The sequence below is a fragment of the Pleurodeles waltl genome, chromosome 2_1 (assembly GCF_031143425.1).
Source record: "Pleurodeles waltl isolate 20211129_DDA chromosome 2_1, aPleWal1.hap1.20221129, whole genome shotgun sequence".
Taxonomy (NCBI): Eukaryota; Metazoa; Chordata; class Amphibia; order Caudata; family Salamandridae; genus Pleurodeles; species Pleurodeles waltl.
In genome coordinates, this window is record NC_090438.1 from 486,364,239 (window position 1) to 486,386,400 (window position 22,162).

Genomic DNA, 22,162 nt, shown 5'->3' on the forward strand with positions numbered 1-22,162 from the left:
TGATGTCAGCCAGGTGGGGCTGGCGGTATGGGAGAAGGGCGTTTTGCACCAAAAAATTATGATAGGCTGGTTAGAGTAAAAAAAGATTACTCTAACCAGCCTAGTATCATTTTCTGATGCAAAACCATCCATACCACATGGCTCCTGTCTTAGAAGAGAAAGGAGTCATGCCCACCACCCCAATGGCCAGACAAGTGTCCCCTGGGCATGGCCATTGTACCATGTGCCATAAGTTGGGCCCCTGATGGCACTTTAATTAAAAAAAAAAATTACTTACCTATACTTACCTCCGGTGTCCCTCTGCTGTGTGTGCGGGTGTTCCTGGGGCTTGAAGAGGGCACCTGTGGACCCATTCTATGGTGTTTATCCATGGAAATGGGTCCACAGGTCCCTTAACGCCTGGTCTGACCTAGGCGTTGGATAATGGTGCAAAGCAAGCATTGCACCATTATTTAACCCCTCCTCCCACCCGTGTGTCATTTTAGCACGGGAAGATAAATATGGGGCTATGGAGTTACTACCATTTTCTAGATGGGAACGCCTACCTTGTAAATCATTGATGCAAGGTAGGTTCACACATCTAAAAAGTGGTGCAGACGCCAATATTTTGACGTTAGACGAGTCTAATGCCAAAATATAAATATGGAGTTAGTTTTGCGCCGTATTTGCATTAAAAAAAAAAGACAGCACAAATGGGGTATAAATATGCCCCTTTGCACCCATAGTTGAAGTTGCAAACCTTTGATAAATTCCTTTACAAATTGTAAACAAAATGAACACCTCTTTTACAACTTTGTGATTTGGAAAAAATGCAAAAGCCCTTTTATGAGCCAGAATCTTTTTTCAACAAGGAGGGCTTAGTTCATTAATAAAAGCTCTTTTGCAACTGCAAACCCTGTGATTTTGTGAATCATATAGTTTGCATCCCTAAATGGGCTTTGTACATCAGACCTTTACTTATCTATGCCAAGATAGCTCCAAAACATGATTTGCTTATCCTTCATACAAGATTCACTGTGGTGGTGGTGGTTGTGGAGGTGCCACACCCACCTGTTGTAAAAACCACCTTTCTTGAGACCAGCTTTTGTTCGATGATGGTGAACTGGGGCAACTCCAGTGCTTCTACTCCTGTCACAGCAGTGTTGTCTTCTCCTTGCCAGAAAAATTCGATGTCATCCGTTGTGTAGCCATCTGAGGGAACAAAGTAAAAAGTTAATTTGGACACGGTCAAGATTATCAAACTCACTCCTTCTTGTCCTTTTGTTCACCAGTTTAGAAAATAATTTGCTACTACATCTAGTGGTATAAATTCAAAGAAAGGTAAAAACTAATATAAAGAGGAAGACTAGACATGCTAAAAGTCAACCTCTCTACTCTGAGAAACCTTCTTGTGTTAACCCACCCTTTCAACCAGCAGGCACACTCAGACAACCTTTCTTTGTCTTGCAATCAGAGTTTAGCAATAGTGCATAAGAGAAGAAACACTTGTGGTACTCAGTGTCTTCAGTAGTAAATCAAATCTCTTTATTTGATTATGAAAAACAATCATAAAAGAACACACACCACATTCAATGTGCAATCAGATAACAATAAATAGGCTAAAAGTATAAGTTAAAACACACCAAAAACATTACATTTTAAGAGAAGCTCCCCCCGCAAGACAAACTGTACCACCCACTGTCATTAGGAGAAAATAAAAAGCTGGCCTGCACTGGTGAAATCCTTGCCCTCTTAAAATAGGTAATAAAAATCTTTGCCTAAAAGGTTCATAAAATTAGCAAAACAGGGTAAAGTGCAACTGTATTTGAGGGGAGTTTTCGTCAGAAGGGCACACAAGAATACATTTTGAATCAAATTGCCCCAATGGGAAAGAAAGATTACACTTGCTGAAACCCAACCGGAACCTGATTAGGAGCGTCTCCTCCCATGCATTGTTGATCTGTGAGAGGTAGGCTCTAAGCCCCAGCAGGTCATCACCAAAGCAGTCCATCATAGATGGTTTCTCCAGTTGCTATGATTCCCTAGCAGCCACTGCTATCTTCTGGAACTCCTTCTTGGCCCAACCCTCCTCCCTTTTATTCAATAGTTTTGGGGAAGAAAATAGATTGGGTCAACCCAGACTATTAACCCTATTTCTGATAAAATTCAACCAGGGTATTTTCAATCCCAGATTGCAGGACAGCTAATCAACGATTATCCCCCTGTTAAACACTGCAGGAGTATTCTCCATATTGAAATATACAGGACCAGGGGAGCTAGCTTTACCTGGTCTTCTACAATGTCTAAGCCCAATTTTTCACGTACTGCATAGCATGGACTATTGGGCTCAACTCCAAGAAAATGTCTGCAAAAATAATTTCCTTTCAGGTGCATTACATAACGATTACATGAAGATTTCGGTGTCCACAAATGGGGGGCCATAAAAGTTAGAATGGGTAGGCATTTTAGTTAACATACCTCCAACAAGGTCAAAATTGGATTGTTGCCAACACTAGATGCGAGGTCGAAAACAGCACCCACTGAAGTGTTAAAACAAGCGCACCACTGAGAGATACATGATAATCAATTTCCACTGGCATCAAAAGTTACTCCCAGGTAAGAGTACTTGGGGACATGGATGATTATTTGTTCTTTAATTACCACTAAACCTGGCTTGCTCTGGGGCTCATCACACACCATATAGTGTGTTTTAGATATATTAACCTCTAACTCCAGGTCGTCCATATATCTGACAAAGACATCAACAGCTCCTCAAAAGCCATTCGGCGTTCGAGAAAGTAATCTACATCATCAGCATACAGCAGAGCCGGCATGCCTTTGCCATTCACAACTGGTAAGTCTTTACACTGGAAGATTAAAAAAAGAGTACAGACCATTAATATATAAAGGAAATAAAATGGGAGCTAAAACACACACTGTCAAGCACCCAGAAAAAGGTTACAAAATTCGATGCACTCACCCTCCGTGCCATGCCTGATTGAAGCTCTAACTCAGTCAAGGAGCACCTTTAAAAATCCAATATAGGACGGGGCAAACCTAGGTTATGTAAAATTCCCCAGAGTTTAGCATGGTTAACTCTATCAGATGTACTAATGAGATCCATAAATGCAAGGTATAATGCCTGTTTCTTGCCAATTGAGTACTTCTCAATTAACAAATGAAAGTTTAAACATTGTTCCTGAGTCCAAAAACCTTGGCGAAACCCATACTGTACTGGACTCATAATGACATTATCTTGAGCCCAACTCTCTACCCTGCACAAAATAATGTGCCCCAAGATCTTTATCATTAAGTCTAATAATGAGATCGCCCTGTAGCATGTAGGATCTGGTCTGTCACCTTTTTTTTTTTATAAATGGGAACTAAAGATTCGCCAGGAGTGGGAAATGCCCTGAACTGCAGCAGCATTTAGGGCCTTATTTATACTTTTTGGTGCAAAACTGCACTAAGGCAGTTTTGCCCCAAAAAGTTTTGCACCGGCTTGCACCATTTTTTAGCACCAGCTGGGCACCATATTTATGGAATGGTGCAAGCCGGTGCAAAGGGTAGGCTAGCTTAGAAAAAAAATGACGTTAGGCAGTTTTGAGTCAAAATAAATGATTCTGACCAGATTAACATCATTTTTTGATGCTCATGGGCATATTTATACTCTGTTTGCACTGAATTAGCGTCATTTTCTTTTTTACTCTAATTCAGTGCAAAACTAACTCCATATTTATACTCTGGTGCTAGACCTGTCTAGCACCAAATTTATGGAGTTAAAGTAATTTTTTGGAAGTGGAAACCTACCTTGCCTTAATGGATGCAAGGTAGGCGTTCCCGTGCAAAAAAATGACTCTATGGCCTTAACACCATATTTATACTCCCATGTAAAAATGGTGCAAGGGAGGGAGGAGGGGTCAAAAAATGGGGCAAAGCTTGCTTTACCCCATTTTTTAAGACCTGGGTCAGGGCAGGTGTTAGGGGACCTGTGGCCCTATTTCCATGATGGAACATCATGGAATAAGCCCAGAGGGGCCCTCCCTAGGCCCTAGGGGCACCCCCACCCACACTAGAGGGACTGCAAGGATGGGGGACCCCATCCCAGGTAAGTACAGGTAAGTTTTTTTTGTTTTTTTTTTAAGTGCCATAGGGGGCCCTGAAATGGGCCCCCATACATACCACCGGGTGCAATGGCCATGCCCAGGGGACCCCTGTCCTCTGTGCTGGCCACTGGGGTGGTGGGCATGACTCCTGCCTTTTCTAAGGCAGGAGTCATGTGGCATGGTAGGTTTAGCACCATAAAATGACGCTAATCTGGTTAGAGTCATTTTTTTTACTCCAACCTGCCTAAAGCCATTTTTTGGTGCTAAACCCTCTTCTTCTATACTGCCAGCCCCACCTGACTAAAGTCATTTTTTTAAACTCTAGCCTACCCTTTGCACCGGCTTGCACCATTCCATAAATATGGTGCCCGGGTGGTGCACAGAAATGGTGCAAGCCGGTGCTAAACTTTTTGGTGCAAAACTGAGTTAGTGCAGTTTTGCAGCAAAAAGTATAAATAAGGGCCAATATTTTGTAAGTTTGCGCCACTTTTGTGTCATAAAATGATGTTAATGCGGTGAAAAAAAAAGTTTAAATCAGGGCCTTGGTGCTAGATGGGTCTAGCACCAAAGTATAAATATGGAGTTAGTTTTGCACCGAATTAGAGTAAAAAAAAAATGACACTAATTTGGTGCAAACAGAGTATAAATATGCCGCAGAGTATAAATATGCCCCTAAATATGGCGTTAAGGCCATAGAGTCATTTTATGCAACGGGAACGCCTACCTTGCATCTCATTAAGGCAAAGTAGGTCTCCACTTTCAAAAAATGACTTTAACTCCATAAATTTGGTGCTAGACGGGTCTAGCACCAACGTATAAATATGGAGTTAGTTTTGCACCGAATTAGAGTAAAAAAAAATGACACTAATTCGGTGCAAACAGAGTATAAATATGCCCCTTAGTACTTTGGTAATAATAGGTGCCCACAGGGGAACATTTTCTGAAGTCACTTCTCAAGGAATAAACTAACTTCCACACCCTCTGGGGACCAAGTCTCCTGCACCATTACAATGTCAAATTGACAAATATATACCACCCAGTCCCCATTGTGAAGTTTGGGTTCATACTCTGCAATGTTCCAACAAACAAACTTGAACAAGAAATGTACCTCAGTGAGAGTATCAGATGGTGGGCAGTTTATCACACCACTTTTTGTGGAAATTGGAGTCCCACTGACCGCTGGATGATTACAGGTGGATGATAGTCAGTCATTGTTCTCTGGGCCAGACAGCAAAAAAAAAATGTTGCTGATCCTAATGGGGGTTTCACTGCAGCATCCCTAACCATAAGTGATGGATGTTACATCAACAGCTTCCCCAATGGCTGTAAATGCTTATAGAAAAACCCCAGAGGCACCCAGTTAATCACATAAGGCAACGGGTCTTGCTGACTATAAGAAGCAATTAGGCGATGTGCCAATATGTGGCTAACGCCAATTGATTACAACACAATCCTTCTCCATCTGCTTAGCTAAAGGCCCAATCCACCCTATTTTCCTAACAAATAAGATGCTCCTGTGTTCCCCTGGGAGAATATCAGAGTTTTTGCTCAGTCAAAAGCGGACTTTGCTTTTCAGTAGCTCCTTTGATTGCTTTTTCTCAGCTAACAATGGTGGCACATTTGCTAATACAGCAACATAGGGGCAACGCTCTGGAGGGAGGTTTAGCCATGAATAAGTTCTAGTAAATCAATCGGCCCCAGACCTGGCTCCCTAAAGGTGAGGTTGAGTATCTTTATTTCCCTCGGTCAAGCTACCTTTCCCATATTGCAGCGTTACAGAAATGGCCTTTCAATGTGAAGGAGGAATAGACCTGGATAGGTTATCAGAGCCCACTGGGTTGGATGGGCCACCGCATTTCTGAGGGATTGTCCACCTCAATGGGTAGACCGTTAATAGAAACCATACTCACTGGGTCAGACAAACTTCTTGTCAGTCCACCAACTTAGAGACCATGGACTCCAGTGAACTCAGCTTTACTTTCAGAGGGGCTAAACACATCCCAATCAGGACCTTAAGTTGCTTCAAGAGGTTATCTGGAATATTTTTGAGGCAGTTATCATTAAGAACAGGGATGAACACATGAAAGGTCTCAGCTTGGACATCATTAGCATTGCCAGACTATAATTCCCCCTTCTTCTTTTATTACAAAACCTTTTAGTTTGATGCTTGCTTTTTGGCAGCGGAATGTTTTCACTTGATGGTGGATGAATTGAACAGTTTACTTCAGCCCTTGACAAGGAATCATCCTGACCCTCAAAAGCTGAACTGGTACCCTCCATAGAGCTAGAAGGTCCCCCAGATGCCAAGTTAACTTGAGAGTACAAGCCAGAGGAACTTGCTGTTCACTAAGCTCAAGAGAAAGCCTTCTTTCCACCAAATCAATTTGTTTTGAAATCACCCCTACTGCTCTGGCCAGAAAAGAGTCCAAGTTTGGAGGTTCCTTCTGGGGCCCAACTGACTACTTAGCCCCTAACAACTCTCTCTTCTGCATCCTAAAAGCCGGTGTGGAGTTTATGCCTTGAAGAAAGTCTGAACCTAATGAAATCTCTCACACAACCAAAGCCATCACTGGAAGTGGAAGAAATGCAATAAATTAACCCACAGTTCGCTCCATGTTTAAGGCAAGGATAGTCTAATGACAGTCACAGCCAAGTTAATATAAACAAAGGACAGGGGAGAGCCACTCCCCAGTATGTCCTAAAATCAGCAACCAAAAAAGATGGCCCAGCCCTGCCTCAACTGGCAGCAGACGGGTGCAGACGGGCCCGCTCTTGGCCCAGTCTTCATCCAGGCATGCATCTGGGTGTGTCTCGCACATGTTCTGTGCCACATTACACAGCTGGCCTTAAATGACTCCCAAACAGTGTTCTTAGGCTTCCTCCACCTTCTCTTGCTCTCTGTGGCACTCGGGGACTTTTAGTGCAACCCGTCTGCAACTCCTTCAGTGTTCCCCCACGCCATAGTACACACCTAGCTTTAAATGATGCCCAACCAGTGCTCTGAGGCTCCTGCCTCCTCCTCCTCCTGTTCTCAGTGGCACTCTTGGACTTGTAGTGCAGCCCCTTTGCAACTCCTTCAGTTCATCCCCATGCTGCGGTTCACAGCTGGCCTTAACTGATGCCCGACCAGCACCCTGAGGCTCATTCCAGCTCCTCCTGTTCTCTGTAGCACTCTGAGACTTATAGTGCAGCCCCTCTGCAACTCCTTCAGTGCACCCACCTGTGGCACTCTGGGACTTGTAGTGCAGCCTCTCTACAAGCCCTTCAGGTAGACTTTCAGAAGAAGACATGGATTTATGTTTTTTTGAGAGAAACTTCCCCACAGAAGAGTTGTTGACTCATCAGTTTGGAGGAATCTGCAAAAATATCCAAAACATATCTGTACCCAATGTTTACTTGTCTAACTTTTAGTTGTGGCTGGGGGTAAATCCTTCTTGGTTTACTGTTGGTAGGGAAATTTCTCATTCATTGATTGTGCATTGTCACAAATCTATATGTGTTATGTTAAAGCCCCTATTCCTAACATGGATAGGGAAAACTCTGCAATACCTCATTGTACGGAAGAAGGATAAATACATGAGTGGTAGACAAGGAAGCAACAATAAATGAGCATTGCTAGATCCTAACCATCATTAACTGTTGTAGGAAGGGATGAGCATAAAAAACTGATCTTGGAGGGTCAAAACCCAATAACCTTCACAAAACTGAATCTATTCTTCCAACAGCCGACTCTGGTGAGAGCTACTGATAACCATTTATTAAGGACAGTTCTCAGAGAAAATTGATATATTTTGTATGTCTCCATAACATACACAAATATTTTAAAATAAGTCATTATACTCTTAAGCAGTTTGCTAAAAACATAGAGGGGGTTATTACAACTTTGGAGGAGGTGTTAATCCGTCCCAAATGTGACGGATATACCACCAGCCGTATTATGAGTTCCATAGGATATAATGGACTCGTAATACGGCTGGTGGTATATCCGTCACTTTACCGTCACTTTTGGGACGGATTAACACCTCCTCCAAAGTTGTAATAACCCCCCGACTGTCCTAAATGGGCTGCTTTCCATGAAAGTGATATTTATCCTTACAGTATGCACAATTCCATTATAGGTGGAGGACAGATATACAACAATCACATATGGAATCCAATCATAAATGCTTGTGGCTATGCAAGCGGCACTGTTCAGACACATATGTTAGCAATCAACGTTGGCAACTAACCACCCAGACAAAGACTGCCCACAATTAGGTCATCCTGACATTGACTGCATGGATTGCCCCCCTTCAGAACTATGACAAAATCTGAACTTCTACCTGCCTGCAAATAAAGATTATGTTATCATGTCACATGTGGAACTTTGGACAACAACTTTGGAGAGAAGAGATTGAAAAGTTACACTGAAAACCACTTAGTTCAGAGAGAAATGCAAATTTGATTGGCTTGCTAAGAAATATTGTTTTTATACAGTTTCTAAATGTACACAGTGTCATCTTTTTGCCATGCCTACCCTTTTCCATCAGATTTGGTTTAGTGCATTCTTTTCTTGGAGATCAATCAATGCAAAAGGGACAAGTCACAAACAGTTCTATTTGAGCATGTACGTACAACTTTATTTCTTTAACAGAAACAAGCATTGGCATGTGGGATAATTTGAAAAAACAGCAAAGAAAAACTATTGAAAAGTCATAAGATACGGATAAAGTGACATATTCCAAGATCACAATAATAAAAATAGTGATAATGGTTTTTAGAATTTATATGACGAAAATACTGAGTTTTAAATATTGTGGTACATGAATATTGGTAAAAAGATATTGTTAATACTGAAATATTGTGATGCAGTACACCGTTGGAAAGAATATTGTTTTTTTGGTAAATAATACTACTGTCAAGAATATTGTTGCTTTTAATTTTCATATTTGTTTGTTCAATATAGTTTTTCTAATTATATTTTTTTAATTAATTTAATGTTTGTAGTTAATATTTTAAATTTAGATCTTAGTATTGGTAATATAATTTTTATTTACTCTTTAATATATAGTTTGTAAATTAAAGTATAATAATAAATATTTTTACATGTAATTCGTTATTTATAGTGGAGTGGTGGGTTGTGGGCTTGGCAGAGTATTAGGGTGGGAAGTTAATTGAAATGTAAATAAATTATATTTAATTTTGATTCGATTTTAATTGTAAATTAACTATTTAATTGATTTTTTAATAGGTTAATTTCATAATTGTTATGGTAAGTTTTATTTTAATTTGCTAATTTTAATACATATTCTAAGTTTATTGCTTATAATAGTATAATATGAAAGCAGGTTGTTGCTTATACGCTTATTTCTTAAAATAGTATAGCATAATAGCAGGTTTGTAGGGTAAGAGGATGGGAAGTTAATTAAAATCAAATTAATTTGCATATAATGTTACATTATTTTTAATTTTAATGAACATTTTCATTTATTATTATTTGTGAAAATCATCAATTGCTTTAATGTTTATTTTGCAAAATGTTTTATGCGTATCATTATGTTTAAATGTTTAATATGAATGCTTTCTTTCTACTTTGTTATTTTTGGTAGTGGTGCATGATGGGACAATTTTTAAGTTATATTATTTTGTATATTAATTGTTTTTCCATGTAATGAAGTAATTAATAGTTGGTTATGTATAATGTCAATGGTTTACTTTTATGATGTTTTTGCTATTTACTAGTTTATTAATTGATTTGCAAGGTTTGCTGAAATTTTGAGCGTGTTTTTTAAATTTTAATTCAGTAATAATATAAATTAAATATTTTGGCGTTTATTTTTGAAATTTTGCATTTTTTCCAGCTAGGTAAGTGAATGTTATTGTAAGCTTTCAATGTTTTATTTTATGTTTTACACATGTTTCTCTTTTTATTACGGAATATAGTATTTATTTTATATGTTCTATAATTTATTTTTTATATTCTTTAGTGACATATTTTAGGTAATTATTAGGACTTCTTTTTATTAATTATAACCCTTTTGAAGTCCAAGAATTTCCCTATTGTTGCTTAGGCTGGAGTGGGAATGGTAATCTAACCCTTCCAAAGTCCAATGCTTTCCCTACTGTTACTTTAACTGGAGTGGGTATAGTAAATCTAACCTCTCTTAAGTTCAACACTTTCCCTACTGTTGCTGAGAGTGGAGTGGGAATAGTAAATCTAACCACTCCAAATTTTAATGTTTCCCTACTGTTGCTTAGACTGAAGTGGGAATAGTTAATGTAAACCCCTCCGAAGCCCAATGCTTTCCCTACTGTTACTTAGACTGGAGTCAGGATAGTAAATCTAATACCTCCAAAGTCCAAAACTTTCCCTATTGATGTATACACAGGAGTGAGTATGGTAAATCTAACCCCTCCGAATTCCAAGGCTTACACTTCAGATATTTAGACTGAAGTGGGGCATACTAAATGTAACCCTTGTAAAGTCCATCACTTTATCTACTGTTGCTTAGAGTAGATTTTTTTTTTTTTTTAATGTTTATGTATATTTTTTGGTTTAGATTCACCAATATTTTTAACACATTTTTGCACTTTACATTATTATACTTGGATATTTTTATACAATATTTTTGTCTCTTGATACTAAAGTTTACAATAAGCTTCAGGATCCTACAAAGAACTTGTGGGGAGCAAATGCGTCAAAATAAATATATGGTTTTACTGTCATGAAGGCTGTACAAAGAGCATAATAATGATAAAGGGTAAGTTACAAGTATCTTATCAATTATCACCGTAGGTATTGTTGTGTAGTTATGATTATGGTGCAGGAAGGAGTATGGAGAGATGTGTAATTTTTCCCCGTCTTTGATCTTTGTAAGTTAACTGGCACGCTTTATTCTGTATAACACTCTAGGGTAATGTCAAAGCCACTATTTTATTGCCAACTATTAGATGTACTTACAAGATGACTTGACAGAAAGTACCAAAAATTCCCATCTGGTACATGTATAGCTATAATATTTTGTGTTCATGCTAAGTATGTTGAAAATTACCTATTCTGGCCCGATTAAAATTTCTCTGAATGTGTATCGTTAGGCATTTTACAACAGCTCTCCATGCATGTTGCTTAGCAACACACAGGATACAGGGTTACAAAGGTTTACATTATTAGTAGTTAAACTCGGGAGTTTACAACAGTGCATGTATACAGGAGCCACCACAAAAGAGATTTGCAACAATAGAACAGAGGACATGAACAGTTAAAACTGAGGTAGATCAGGGTGCAGTGGTGAAAGTCAGTCTGGTTGACTGTGAACTAACCAATATGTCTGTCAAATAGGAGGAGCTTGAGGTCCTTTATGAAGGTTGCTATGTGGGTGGTTAGATTAAGTAAGGGAGGCAGAGAGTTCCAGATTCTAGAGCCACTGCCAGAGGACTGGGACATGTATTGTTCTCGCCTGAAGGTAGTGGGTTCCAGGGCCAGGGTTTGAGCCTTTCTGGAACCCCTATTTGCTCTGGAGATTTTCAGATTCTCATTTAGATAGGACACTGAGAAGGAGTGCAGTCCTGAGTGGGTAATGCAAGCGATTTTTAATTGGGCCCATGCTTCAGTGGGGTGTCATTGAAGGATTAGCAAGGCAGGGGAAATGTGGTCAAATTTCTTGAGACCTAAGACAAAGCGTACTGCAGCATGTAGTGTTGCTCTCAATGGGCATAGTTGAACTGTAGGAATGCCTGAGATAAGAGCAATTCATAGTCTAGTCTAGACAGAACGAGAGAGTGCACCACTGTTTGCAGGTCTTGTTCAGGAATCAACTGTCTGATGCCCAAGGCTGCCTAAGTTTGGTTTTGTGCACTGTTGGCCATGGCTGCAATGTGGCTGTGAAGATTAAGACAATTATTAAGGATGATGCCGAGTGAAATGGCACCCATGACAATGGCGGGGCTGCCTTCGGAGCCAAGAAAGTTGCCCATCCATTCTTGTACATGTGTTTTTGCTTCCGGGGGTGAGATCAATAGAAATTTTGATTTAGTTGGGTTGAGTTTAAAATGGTGGTTGGACATCCAGTTTTGAATTTTTAACAGTGTATTTGAAAGCAGGGCAACGTCCTCCAGGGAAGAGATTTTCAAGTATATTTAGGTATCATGAGTGTAGAGGTGGAAGAGAATCCCAGAGTACCTGAGAATCAAACATAGAGGTTTTAGCTAGAAGTTCAAGAGGGTTAGGGAGAGGATTAACCCTTGAGGGACACCATGGTGTACGCTGACTGGTCTCGAGAACGAGTTGCCCATTTTTGCAATTTGGGAATGGTTGGATGGGTAAGAAGAGAACCAGTTGAGGACAGTGCCTTTGCATCTTATGCATAGTACAAGAATACGAAGGAGGTCATGATGGTTGACAGTGTTGAATGAGGTGGATAAATACAAGATGAACAGGAGGCAGGAGTTGCCAGAGTCGAGGATTCTAAGAAAGTCCTCAACTATTTGGAGGATAACAATTTCTGTACTGTGACCCTGGCAGAAACCTGAATTGGGGGTGTCTAGGAGGTTGCTTGTTTGGATGTGTGAGGCTAGTTGGGAAGCTAAGCAACTTTGGATGACTTTGCCTAAGAAAGGGAGTGCTGAGACTGAGTGCTAGTTGTTCAGGTTCTTCAGATCAAGAAATTGCTTTTTTAAGAGTAGATTGATTTGATACATTTTTAGTCGCTCATGGAAGATGCCCTGTTTGAGGTAGGAAATGATCATGGTGGTGCAAATGAGGAGTAGGTGTGTGGCAAGACATTTGCTGATAGAGCCTGGAATAGCATCCTGATGATGGTTAGAGGGTTTTATTTTGGATGTAGTTCATTGTAGATCCTGCTCAGAGACTGTAGAGAAAGATGACCATGATTGTAGTATCTTCCATGGTACAGACTCAACCATTTTAAGGGAGCCAAAGAATTGAGGTATGGACGTCTCCAAACTTGTTTATGAAAGAAATCCATAAAGTTGTTGCAACTGGCCACAGATGGCTTAGGAGATGAAGTGATAGAGGGGTTAGTAGATTGTGCAATAACCTTGAACAGCTGCTTTGGTCTTTTCTTTGCAGAATTCATGAGGGCTCCGATATGGGAGAATTTAGCTCTAAGAATTTGGACTTTGTATAGTTTTCTCGCTTTGTGAAGCATAGTCATACTCAAGACAGATGGTGCTTTTCTCCAGTCTTTCTTGTATTTGGTAATAATCTTTTGTTCTCCATAAAGCTGTTTAGAGAAATAAGGCCTGGTGTGTTTTGGTCTGGATAATTTGCTCTTCAGGGGTATGCATCTGTAAATAAGGGATCCCATGCAGGAGTTGATCTTGTTGGTGGCCTCATCGATGTCAAGATAAGGTGAAATCACAGTTAGGGTAAGAAGGGCCATGATGGCCAAAACTTCTGTATCAAGGATGGATGTGTCTCTGAACCTTATTTTCTCTTTCTTGGGTTGCCCATATGTTTTAGTGTAAGAGCCAATTAGAGAGAATGGGACCTGCATTTGATCGGACCAGTCAACTGGGATGAGGACATATGTGTTTAGGTAGGAGGAAATGTCAATTATCAGATCAAGAATGGCCCCTTTGTGTGTGTAGATTTATGGCAGTGTTGTTGGAGATCGTTGACAATGAGAAAGGAAGTAACAGGGACCAAATAGCTGTCACCCATGAATACCCAGTGGATGTTGAAGTCACCAAGGCAGATATTGTTGTCAGAGCTTATAAGTTGAGAGGTGAAGAAGATGTTTTGACCTAGCAGTAGTAAATCACATTCAAACTAGGGTTGGAAGTATTAGATGTGGACAGTTCCACAACAAGCTTTTGAAAGACTGAAAGTGAGTTGTTCGGAGGGCTCAGCACATCAGAGAGTTTCAGTGAATATGTGCAAGACCTCCACCATGTCTCTCTTCCCTGTCGCGGTGCAAAATGGAGTAGTTGGGAGGAAGAGGAAGGTCTAGAGCATGGTTAGATGACTATGATAATCCTTATTAGTCCTTCTAAGTAAGGGTTTTATATTTTTTTGATAATTCTAACTTTGTAAATACTTGTCATTTTTTTACAGTATACCTGATGGGTGCCTTTTGGGAAAGATTATGCTCAGTACAAGGTCTGAGCTGGTCATGGTGACATGCCAACGATAAAAGTTAGAAAGCTATAGACCTCACTGATTACAAAAAAGAGCTTTCAAAAGTAGTACTAAGAAAGGGGCTTAGGTTCCATCTATGAGCTGATTCCCTTGAATATAGCATTTGATTGGGAAGATGTGTGTTTTCATTGGAAAAGAGTGCTTGTATCTCAATTTTTGGCTTGTGGGAAACCTTATGCCTAACACAATGTAGGGGTGGATGGATATTACTCTGTTGTAAAGCTTTGTGAGAGTTATTTTGTTATATGGAATCTCCTGGATACCAGTAATTACCCCCTTTGATGGCCTATGGGGACAGACAAATGCATTGTGAAAATCCTTTATAGACTTGCTTTCATTTGTAATTTTATAAGTCTAAGACTATTGGTAGCCTTGTGAGAAAGCTTATGTTCAGCACTGCAGGCCTGAATTGGTTATGCTGACAAGCCAATGATAAAGGCTCTAGGATTGATTGGTTCAGTATAAAAGGTAATATCTGATACCATAGGTTTGATCTGTTTACTATGGTAAAAATATGAAAAACACAACAGGCTTGATGTATTTATTTTCTGAAGAACGACTTGAATTCAATAGGACTGCAACAGTACATTATTATCTCACAGTAATGCACATTGTGGACAACAGGTATTTTATTACATGAAATATCACACATTACTGTAGCAGTCAAGGGTGTTCATCACCCACTCTAGCAAATTCTGAGGATAGAAGATTTCCACTGTGATAATTATTGTTAGGCCCTTTTGAGATTGGTTGTATATTATTTTGCAAACTGTTACTGCGTACATATTTAGAATTTTAAAACTGTATATACAATTTTAGACAGTTTATGCACACTAGGGTTGCATTGGGCAGTGTGTTAAAAGAAGGGCAAAAACTATTAGCTCATTGGGAAAAGTTATGCCTGATGTGATAGGATGATCTGTTTATTATAAAAAGTTATAGCAAAGCCAGTAGGCCTCATTTACCTATTATGAAAAGCAGATGTTAAAGGCCATTGATGTTTAAGACTTAATTGTGATTACATTATGCTACAGTTATATTTATGTATTTTGTTAAATTGAATATCACAGACTGCCTTAGTGAGCTAGGGGTTTGTGCTTGCGATCGTCTCGAACAAAGCAAAAGGATGCAAGACTTGAATTATGATAATCCTCATTAGTCCTTCTAAGTAAGGGTTTAGTATTGGTTTGATATCTGTAATTTTGTTTGTATTTGTAATCTTTTTACAGTATACTTGATGAGTGTCTTTTGGGAACGATTGTGCTCAGAGCAGTAGGTCTGAGCTGATCATGGTGACAAGTCAACAATAAAAGCTCTAAAGCTGTAGGCCTCAATGGTACTTGAGAAAAGGTATTACAGATGACATAGGTCTGATCTGTTTGTTTTGAAAAGTTGTTTATTGTGAAAAGTTAGAACAAAGGCTGTAGGAAATACATATGTTAAAGTGAATAGGCCTTCAAGTTTGGATTGCTTTTGCACCGATTTAAAACCTGCAAAAAGGTATTTTGTTACATCACATATCACGTAGTATGTTTGTCGGCAATGATTATGGTGTGATTACATCCCTTGGTAAACTAGAGGTAGAAGAATTGCAATGTAATAATTCTTGCTGAAATCATTTCGGAAGGTCTTGCAGGGTTAGTTGTCTGAAATGACCTTGTAGCAAAAAGTCATTCCCAAATACATAAATGCATACATATGCAAAAATGTATACATATACTCAGATAGAGGGGATTAGGGTGGCTCCTCTCCTGCCATTGGTCTGTATGAGTGTAATTTATACTTTGCTTCTATCTATATCCGCACACTGCATAAGGCATTTGATCAGCTCACTCCAGAAATGATGGCATGTGTCTGATCACTTGTGCACTTAATGCCTGAAAATTAGTATGCATCACTACTGGGACTGGTGGGCCAGTTCCTCCTTTTATAAACCCCCTTTCATTTCTTTCCTTCTCCTCTTTTTATTTTCATGTCTGGAGCACACAACAGCTCCTCAGACAGTGTTAAAGGGCCACTTGATTGCTGCAGATATTCTCTGCAGTGTGCAGCATCTCAACAATCTCTGCGTCTAAATCTGGCAACCACAGACGTACCACATAAATTTCCACAGTTAACAAACCAGCTACTTCTACTATCACTCGCTGACTTTATGCTTGTCTTTAAACCTGCGGATCGCTTCTGCTGCCTTTTGTTTAAGTCTGTGCAATAAAAATACTGCGTATGTAAATTCATGCTATTCTCTCTAATGTATCATTATTTTACCATTCAAAGACAGCAAACACATTGGTTTTAAATGTGGTAGCCATGTAGGAACTTACAAACAAACATACAATATCTACAATACCATTACAAGAGTGACACCCACTGCTATGTTTGATTTTATTTGTTATTGTAAGCATATGCCCATCTTATTTAGGCAGCTTGTTTTCTTTTTTCTATGTGTATTATTTTACTTTATCATGTATATGTTGTTGAGTTTGTGTGGTTGTTTTATTGTGGTTGTGTAAGTGGGTGAACAGCTCTTTAAACAGGCTGGTAGTGTCCGGTACTGAGTACCGGCACATTTTTACTTTGCAAGGGAGAGTACCTGCACTTCTTGTAATACTTTTAATTGGAGAGTACCAGCACTTCTCAGAAACAAGCAGGTACTCCTATACAGAGAACCAGCACTTCTATTATTCCACTTCAAGCACTGTGGGTGAATTCAAGAATGAGCCACTGGGAGTATGAATGGATAAGTGCAAAAATGACTGACAGAGGGAAGGTATTATCATTTACTGAGTACCTAAATTCATCAATGACAGAAGACAGACTTTGATGTATAAGTCAACTCCACTGGCATTGTCAATGTTTGTTTTTAAAAAATCCAGATGTATTTCATCTCTGTGTAGTTTCCAACCTTAAGTTTTGCTTATTTTAAGTAACTCCTTTGGTAATTATTGATCTGTTTAGTTCCTACATGACTATTTTTTAACTTAATTCTTTGGTGTTGCTATTCATGTACCAAATATCTCTGAGGAAAAACTTCGGACAGGAACATGTTCACTTACTAAGAGTGAAATTGCTTTGTTTAAGGCACAACTCACATCCAAATGGTGCCCTCTCGTAGAGTTTAACACTCTGATTTCCTACATGGGCAGACAAAGCCACCACTTCTGCCACCCCAGTCCTGAAATCACAAATTACAATAGGAAAGCTTCTTCCACACATGATAAGCAGAAGTAGTGCAGAGTAACTTTGCATGTAACATGCTCACTATTAAGACATGTTTCATCAACTCACATTATAAGTCGCAATGAGGTAAGCATACTTCACACATAACAGGAGCAGCAGTAGTGAATGATTCATACATACACAGAAAGAGCAGCACAGAGTAAGTTTGCTTCACATATTGCATGACTGGAAGATGGACAAGCTTTCTCTATGTACTGCATGAGTAGAAGCAAGTAGACTTGAGAAAGGAAGCAAAGCTGCTTTGGAGAAATGTGTGATCTCAAACTCAAATTGGTCCATGCATGCAAAATTAGTGTTTCATGCCCTCTTTAATGATGTTTAGGGAGGGGTTGAAATTGGGACGTTCCCACACAATCATTCTAATAATGGGTATACTGTACAACGGATTCTACCACAGTATGCAGAAACATCAGTTATTTAAAGCAGAAAAACAGATGTATATTTTGTAGCACCTACAGGAAAGTCTTATGCCTTTTCTGGACCCAGCCCAGGCCATACAGCAGGGACGCTTCCTTCCCATAGCACAAGCGCTTTTAAGACAGACCCTTTCCATACAAAGAAGATAGGGCCATATGTACCAACACATTTTCCAATAGATACAGAACGGGTAAAACCCTTTGATACATCTGGCCCATAGTCACAAGAGCAGATACATAGGCTGACATCATGGGCAGCACTAGTAAACATGTGATCCACACCCAGAAGTAGTGAAATCTTCTATCATAGCAATTGAATTGGTATGACCAGCTTCAATCACACGCAGCATGAAGGGAGAGTACTGTTTTCATACAGCACAAGTTGTAGCTAAGATTGATTTGTACACAGCAGGTGCAGCAGTAGTGTTATTGGCCTTTACCAGCTGATAGCAGACACCTCACAGACATATTTCTGCCAAGAAGCAAGGAGGTAGCACTAGGTGTGGCTTGTGCTAAGAGCTTCCAGAGAGTCATTGACGTATCACTATAAAGTGTGAGCCCATCACATCTTTGATGTTTTTTGTGCACATGAGAAACCCTTAAACTCAGCCTTGCCAATGCCAGTGCATCAGCAGATACATGCAATTGGCCCATACCAGTCGAAATTACTACCACAATTGTGAAAAGCCAGGTAATTGAAAATATCACAACTTCTCTATATGAACAGTGATGGCGTCTTCATCCTGCTAATACTGATTAAAATACTCCCTATACATACATGAGGCATGGGTCCCGGACTCACTATGCCACTGGCTTCAAGCTAGCCTGGCTGATGAAGGATGATCCCCTGACACAGGTCCCAGAATGCTTGTTTACGGTCAAGAGAGGATCTGGCCTGGCAGTTCCGGCTAGACTGGTCCCATGGGGAACAGGGTCAAGACTGATTTGCATATGGCAGGGTCCAAACTGGGGTGGCACCGTGAGCAAAAGAACTGATGGATTAAACCCAGATCTGTGACTGGGGATTAATGTTTGATTGGTTCAGCATTCCATCCAACATTTGTGTTTGTTTGCTTTTATCGTCCTAAGTGCACCGGGCATGTCCAGACATGGGTCCCGGGCTCATAATGTCACTGGATTCAAGCTAGCCTGGCTTATGAAGGGTGATACCCTGAAGCTGGTCCCAGGATGCTTGTTTCCCGTCCTGGTAAGACCTAGCCTGACAATTCAGGCTGGATTGTTCCCATGGAGAACAGGGTACAGACTGATTTGCATATGGCTGGGTCCAAACTGGGGTGGCGTGGTGAGCTAAAGAATTGATGGATTAAACCCAGATCTGAGACAGGGGTAAATGTATGAATGGTTCTGCATTCTGTCAAAAATGTGTCTTTGTTTGCTATTCCAAGACTGGGCTGGAGTTCATCTACACCTGGTTTGACTCTTCTGGTGCTGTGGTAACTCTAAAAGTGTAGCTTGTGAAAAGCAATACATAGTCTCACTCTTCTGTGGATCTTTGCTTGCATTAACATGTCCCTCCTTCATTTTCTAAACTTCTTCAATTTTGTAATAAGTATTCTTCATTTTCCAACCACTCCACCTTGTCTCTCTCACATTTTCTATTAATGTATACCAAAGTAGCAGGGATCGCCAAAGAGATAAAAGAGGTGAGGCAGAGGCAGATGCATAGCATTTTGTAGGACATGAATAGAGTTATTTTAGTACTAGCTTATGTACTACAAAATGCAGTTTGTTAATAGGAAACCTTAAGCTGTTTTCTTTATTTCATAAATGGCCCTTCAGAAGAAACGCCTGGAAGACATTTTGCTTTTGGGGAAAATGATTAACATAAAGTTGTCCTGTAAAAAATGGAAGAAACTTCTAAGAACTGACCTTCTTGCTGTGCTCACTGGGTGCCCTTGAACTATGTTTCAAAGTGTGGGCATTTTCATTTTCTGCATGCCCTTTTGCTGATACCCATGAAAATACGATCGTTCCTTCGCACTGAGCGAATGTGCAGGTGCAGGGCTGCATGAATAAGAATAAATGAGCACTGGTGGACGGCACTGGTGGCACTGGTGGAAGGGCCTATAAAAAATCTAATAGGATTTATAATGTAATACCAACCGTAACTAAATATCGACAGGCAATAAATACATTCAGGTGGCAATAACTAAAACATACTCAGGGCTGCAGGGCGATTTTTCAATAACCGGTCTTAAAATGTTTAATTGAACACCACAATGTTCCCTGCTGTGTACAGCTGAAATTGAAAATCCTGGTCCCTGTCTGCATGAACTTTCCAGTTATTCATTTATTACTTCCCCATTACAGCTTGGATAACTGGTGAGCCGCGGACCCACGTCTCCCTCAAGGTCAATTGGAAAGTCAGGGCCATGTAATATTCTTGGGAGTACAGGGCACTCAAAATAACTTACAGGAATACCTGCCACTTAACATATGCGGTGTTGCCGACGCTGGAGTGTAATCTTAGCTTTAAATCCAAGGTACTGAAAAAAAGCAATTACAGAATGACTAGCAATGACACTGTATCTCTTCTGTACGTAATTTATCGCTGCTCCTCTGAGCATCAGTAGTAGAGTGTATAAATAATGTTCACATTGGACGTGGTGCAAGCTTTCACCTTGTCCTTAGCAATAAGATGGAAAAAGCCCCCTTCCACCGGGGGAAAAGTGGTGCAACGGTAAAAAGCAAGCAAGTTAAAACACTACAGTGGCAAAATGCATCACAGGCACATGTTACTGTACAGACAACCATCAGTGGTCAGATTCATTGTAGTTTTTTTCCTGTACCTTACAGCAGCAGTGGCCATCGCAAATCTAAAGGGGACAGGGTGGGGTGGGAGGGAAGGTGGAACAAGGGGATAAATAAAAAATAAAAAAAATAATAATAAAAAAACCTTACCTTTTCCTGTGGCCGCCTCCACCTCCTGCTGTGTTGCTCCTCTGGTCTTCTTGTGGTGTGCACCAGCGCAGGCTCCACAGCGATCCTGGTGCTGCTTTCATGCTAAACCTAGAATGAAAGCAGCACCAGGATTGGTCTGAGCAGCTTGGATTGCTGCTCAGAAAAAACCCTAGGGTCTGTGCAGTTTCTCCACCTCGGCTGCTAAAAACAGCTGGGCTGGAGAAACCTAAGTGTGCATGTGTAATTGGCTGGTCAGACACGGCCGGTCAGACACACATGTGCACTTAATGCACTCCACTCCTCCCCCATCCCACAGCCCAGCCCTGCCCCACCCTGAACACGCTGCTGTCTGAGGCATCAAATAAAAGATAAAACGACAATCATCGTTTTATCTTTCATCTTCTGTCTTAGCCACGGGGACGACGCTCCTTCGCTGTTGCGAAGGAGCAGCCCCTGCCTTACAGATTTGGTACTTCTTGTTTACTCATGAATTCTATGAGTAAGTCAGGAGTGCACTAAGCTTCCTCTCAGTAATCAGTGGGGAGCCTAGAGTACTACAGGAGCAGAGTGCATCCAGGGTCAGACTGGGATGGAAGACATGCCTGGACAGCAAAACGAAAGAGCACCCCCATTAGTGACTTAGATAGCTTAAACCGTGGCCTATGCTTAAAGAAAGGGTAGTTTTGAGGTTTTAAAGACAGGCTGTATAAGTGTTTTGGAAAGTATGGAAGAATACATACATTTGAGCTTGCTGCCGGCAAAGTTTGTTGAAATATCAGGAAAATTACCAGTAAAAAACGGTCCACCCGACCATATAACGGGCCCCATCCGACCATATATTGGGCCCAAAAACAGCCCCAAAAAATGCCCACACACTTACCTGTCAGTCTATTCGTTCAGGCACTGTCTGATTGCCCTGTAGGCCAGTCTGACCCTGGGTACACCAGCTCATTGCAAAATCAATGCAAATCCTTGGAGGTTACAAATCAGTGGTGAACTAGTTTGAGTACAGTGACAAAGATGGTGGCTCAAAGAGGTGACTCATGTTTGACTTTGTGCAGAAGTTGATGGAATTTGAAATGCTGTGGAGAATGTGCTCATCATCCAACTAAGTGAAGAATGCAACACTAGACAGTTTCTGCCAGGTTATGGGGTGGGAAAGGTCCATGCTGTGAAATGTCATCAACAGTTATGGCCAAAAAGATGTTTTTAAGGAATAAACACGGATCTAGAGCTATGTGAATGATATATTATGGACTTCATAATTGAAGCAACACTCTAATATTATGTCATACTGTGCCAGTCACTGTTTTCACTTTAACCACTTTACAGGGCACATTTTTGATCACACTGTGTTCAAATCT

The 22,162-nt window shown here is 40.3% G+C and overlaps 1 protein-coding gene across 2 annotated transcripts in view; it reads right to left on the minus strand.

Moving 5' to 3' along the window:
• The window catches only part of LOC138265741 (gamma-aminobutyric acid receptor subunit beta-4), a 603,058-nt gene that overhangs the window by 57,609 nt on the left and 523,287 nt on the right, over window positions 1–22,162 (minus strand). For both annotated transcript variants that reach the window (XM_069213752.1, XM_069213744.1), the window contains exon 6: window positions 1,051–1,191. In XM_069213752.1, the coding sequence (XP_069069853.1) occupies window positions 1,051–1,191 (141 nt within the window). The remainder of the gene's footprint in view (window positions 1–1,050; window positions 1,192–22,162) is intronic.